This window comes from Nelumbo nucifera, chromosome 1 (assembly GCF_055504915.1).
Source record: "Nelumbo nucifera cultivar China Antique chromosome 1, China Antique-T2T, whole genome shotgun sequence".
NCBI classification, from domain to species: domain Eukaryota; kingdom Viridiplantae; phylum Streptophyta; class Magnoliopsida; order Proteales; family Nelumbonaceae; genus Nelumbo; species Nelumbo nucifera.
This window is the reverse complement of record NC_142649.1, coordinates 186,821,889-186,826,025: the sequence shown is the minus strand read 5'-3', so window position 1 is coordinate 186,826,025 and position 4,137 is coordinate 186,821,889. Positions and strand designations below refer to the sequence as shown.

The following is a 4,137-nucleotide window of genomic DNA, read 5'->3' as shown; positions in this document are numbered from 1 at the left end:
AATATATATGGGTTGTGTTGTGGCATAGCCCATTCGGTCGTATTAGCCATGCCGGCCCATGGACCTAAAATCCTAGGCCCAACGCGGTCTATACAATCATGTTGTGCTTGACATGACCCGCAATCCGTTGTGTTGTGCCATGGGTGGCATGACCCGATTTACACCACTAATGAACAATTGAGAATCTTACATTAGAAGAATATAGGAAATGCAAAAGACTCTAGTGATCCATAACCTAATATAGTCGCTTATATATAAATCCCATGTGTATATATACATATGCATGATCTCCCCGGGTTTTTGTGACTCATGGTTGTGAGTACCTAGGGGTGAGCAAAAAAAAAAAAAAAAACCCGAAAAACCAAACCGATCGAAACCAAACCGCAAAATCAGTTAACCGAAGCGATTAATTAGTTTTTTTTTTTTAAAAAATGAAGGTATTGGTTCGATTTCGATTAACCAATATAGAAAACCGGTGGTTAATCGAACCAACCGGTATACATATATTTCTATATATTTTATATATATTTATGTATATTATATGTTATATATTATAAATTAATAAATATGCATTATATATAAATATAAATATATATTTATAATATATGATATATTATTTATTATTTAAAATATAATATTTTATATATATTTATAATATTTTATTATATTTTTATAATATATATTATAAAAATTAAAAAATCAAAAAATTAATGAACTGAACCGATGGTTAACCGAATCAGTCAACCGGTTAATTAATTAACTTTGGTTCAGCTTCAGTTACTGGTTACTGATTTTCCAAAAACCAATAGTATCGATTCAATTACAAAAAGAGGCCCATCCAAACCGTGAGCACCCCTAGTGCCCGGGTTATTGTCCCATTACATGCATGTATATTTTCATACATAATTAAAGAGTGCAATCTTTAAAAAAAAAGAAAAAAAAAAACTCAGCAGGAGTTGTAGTTGTAATGGTGTTTGGTGATGAGAGGAATATTTTATGTGGTGACACGGAGTCCATTCGTTGAACAGTGAAAGGTTAACATCAGCATGTGAATTATTGTGATTTAAGCATCACCATTTCAGGTTCTTGAACAGCTTGGATGGCTTATCCATCCATACATAGATAACAATAACACCAACACAGCAGCCAGCACCCAGAGACAGAGGTGACCGTGTTGTCTGCTTCACAGACCAATACAAGACGTACTCCTCCTATTCCTAATACCTGAACGATTCTATTACCAATGTGGGCCCTAGCAACAATGCAAGGGACCATCCGAAAAACCATTTCAGCTGTTTTTTCCGGGTTGAACGAACGGTCTGACCATTCTGTGTCCTACCTGGGTCTCAATGCTTTACCCAAAGGTAAAAAAAAAAAGGTCAAGAAGAAAATGATGGTTGAGTATCAAGATACTGAAAACAGACGATAGGTCTGGCTTCAACCACGTTACCCCAAGGCCGGCACCGGGCTGCTTTAGGCCACAGCCTTTAAATGAAGCAAAAATCAACCACCATTTCTTTGCTTCTCCTCCACATGATCACTCTTTAATTAGTAGTTTCAGATAGTTATTCACCTCCTTCACCTCTAACTCGTTATACTATCAACTAAATACCCCTCTATATGAGACAAAAAACTCTCGAGGTTTTACTTTACCATCTCTGCGTGTTAGCAATTGGACCGGTTTTGAGTTGGACCTGTCCAAATCAAAATCAATTTCAATTTGAAAAGATTGGATGGACCAATAAGATATATTAAATTATACTAATTCAAATTTAATGGTGTAAAGTATCTATTGAATTGGATCGGATCTGCTTCATCTATAATAAATTTATATTAGATTAGATTGAATTGAATCAATATCCGATCTATTGATAAAAGATAAGATATGTGTGTCAATAGACCAATTTGAATTAAAACAAATCTAAATACTAAATTAATATCAATTTGAACAAATTTGACGATTCAGACATTAAATTGAAATGATCCAGAATGATCTAAAATATTCGTCAGATTAGATTGAACCTGGTCACTTTGTATTGGACTCATATTAGACCGGATTGGATTGGACCAAATCCGGTCCAATTGACACCCGTACTTAAGTTTCCGACCCAACAAAAATGAATTTCTATTCAATATATTACACACCAGATCCAGTTCAAATGTATTAACCATTAATTCCTTCGACCCATACCCATTTTTCTGCTATATTCATACTGATTTTAATGGTCGTGATGATCTAATTTTCCTCTCTATGCTTGCGTCATGGATGGGCAGGTGTAAAACAGTAAAAGGTTGTCTAATGGCTGTAATTATGGAACGTTACTGAGTGGCATATTCGGATATTCATACAAAAATGAAGGGCATTCTATTGATGCGTTCACGCACGAAAAAAGAAGAAAAACAAAATAAGAGAACCAAATACTGATTCTTCTTAATCTGCACCAGCTCTGGAACTCGAATCTCAAGTTGGACGTCCGATGGGAGTCTCCGAATGGTCCCCGAGCCTAAGAAACTCCTCCGCCTCCGCCACCACCTCCGTTTCCTCCGAATGGACTATGAGAAACTGTTCAACAGATTCGGATCGTCCAATACAATTCCAAAGCCACCAAGAACAAAGAGAAGCTGTATCACGAGAAGTAGAAGACAACGACGAAGAAAAGGCCCGCTGTGAGTGGGACTTCAATCTCGTCACCGTCGTCTCTTCCAGTACCGTCGGAGCTGTATCTGACACCCTCGGCGTGATTGAGTTCGACCCTTCTGATTATCTTTTAGCAACAGGAGGAATTGCCAGAAAGATTCGTGTTTATAGTTTAGGCTCTTTGTTACCGCATGAAACTTGCCAAGGTGCAGAGGATGATACTACCTACTTAGACCACACCAGTGCGTGTGACTACTACATATACACCCCGGCGAAGCTTAGCAGTCTCCGGTGGAAGCCCGATACGGGCAGCCGTGTATTGGGATCGGGAGACTATGATGGGGTTGTCACGGAGTATGATCTCGAACATCAGGTGCCAATATTCGAGCGAGACGAGCACGGCGGTCGGCGCGTCTGGAGCGTGGATTACTCACATTGGTCCCCTGCACTAGGGGCATCAGCGTCTGATGACGGAACCGCACAAATATGGGACACGCGCTGTGGTGGTGGTACGTGCGTGGCCTCTGCACAGCCTAGTGCTTCACGGAGCTCCGTGTGTTGTGTCGAATTTGACCCGTATGGTGGGTCGATGATTGCCGTTGGGTGCGCAGATCGGAGGGCCTACGCCTACGATGCTCGGAAAATGTCGGCTCCGTTGTTGGTTTTTCACGGACACCGGAAAACCGTTACTTATGTCCGTTTCGTCAAAGACGGTATGATTGCGACTGCCGGAACCGATGGGTGCCTAAAGCTCTGGGACATGGGTGATGCACGTTCCATTCGCACGTACGAGGGCCATGTGAACCGCCGGAGTTTCGTTGGTCTTTCCGTTTGGAGGAATGGAGGACTTCTGGGATGCGGGTCGGAGAGTAACCAGGTGTTTGTCTATGATAAGAGGTGGCGTGATCCCATATGGGTGTGTGGGTTTCAACCCAATTCTCGACCAGAGTATGATAATGGTTTTGTCAGTAGCGTTTGCTGGAGACAAGTCGGAGTTGATCAATCTATGCTTGTGGCCGGCGGACCTGACGGCGTCCTACAGGTTTTTGTGGGCAAGAGAAAGTCATCCCCCTTCGGTGGCTTCTCCGGCCCATTCGCCTAGAATTTGATTTCGCTTTCTTTCGTTTGCTTAGCTTGTTCGATGTTTTTTTGTTTGCATTTTGTTTAACATTTTTGTGTTTTGAGAAATTATAAAAAAAAAAAAAAACAAACAAAGAAGAAAATTAGCATGGCTTCGAAGAATTTGCTAATTGCTACAACTACCCAACAATTGGCTCCGGCATGAAGAAACATTAAAATAAATATGCAACCAAAATGTTCCACATCGAACATATCAAAATTAACATAACTTAAGCAAAATTTTATGTTTATGGTTTAGGGCAGTTAGATGGTGTTCAACCTGTTTGGCTTTGCAATGCCTTATTTAATTAATCTAAATGATGAAATCTTATTCTAGTCCGGGCCTTCCTGTACAAAAGAGGGGTAAAAAGGGGAAAAAT

The 4,137-nt window shown here is 40.0% G+C and overlaps 1 protein-coding gene across 1 annotated transcript; it reads left to right on the top strand.

Moving 5' to 3' along the window:
* The first annotated feature begins 2,326 nt into the window (after positions 1–2,326).
* On the top strand, positions 2,327–3,877 carry LOC104596121 (WD repeat-containing protein RUP2). Its single transcript, XM_010257148.3, has one exon. The coding sequence runs from the start codon at positions 2,478–2,480 to the stop codon at positions 3,738–3,740; it is 1,263 nt and encodes a 420-aa protein (XP_010255450.1). The 5' UTR covers positions 2,327–2,477; the 3' UTR covers positions 3,741–3,877.
* The last annotated feature ends 260 nt before the right edge of the window (positions 3,878–4,137 follow it).

Coding starts and splice junctions, on each gene's coding strand:
- LOC104596121 (XM_010257148.3), top strand. CDS start 2,478: ATGGGAGTCTCCGAATGGTCCCCGAGCCTAAGAAACTCCTCCGCCTCC.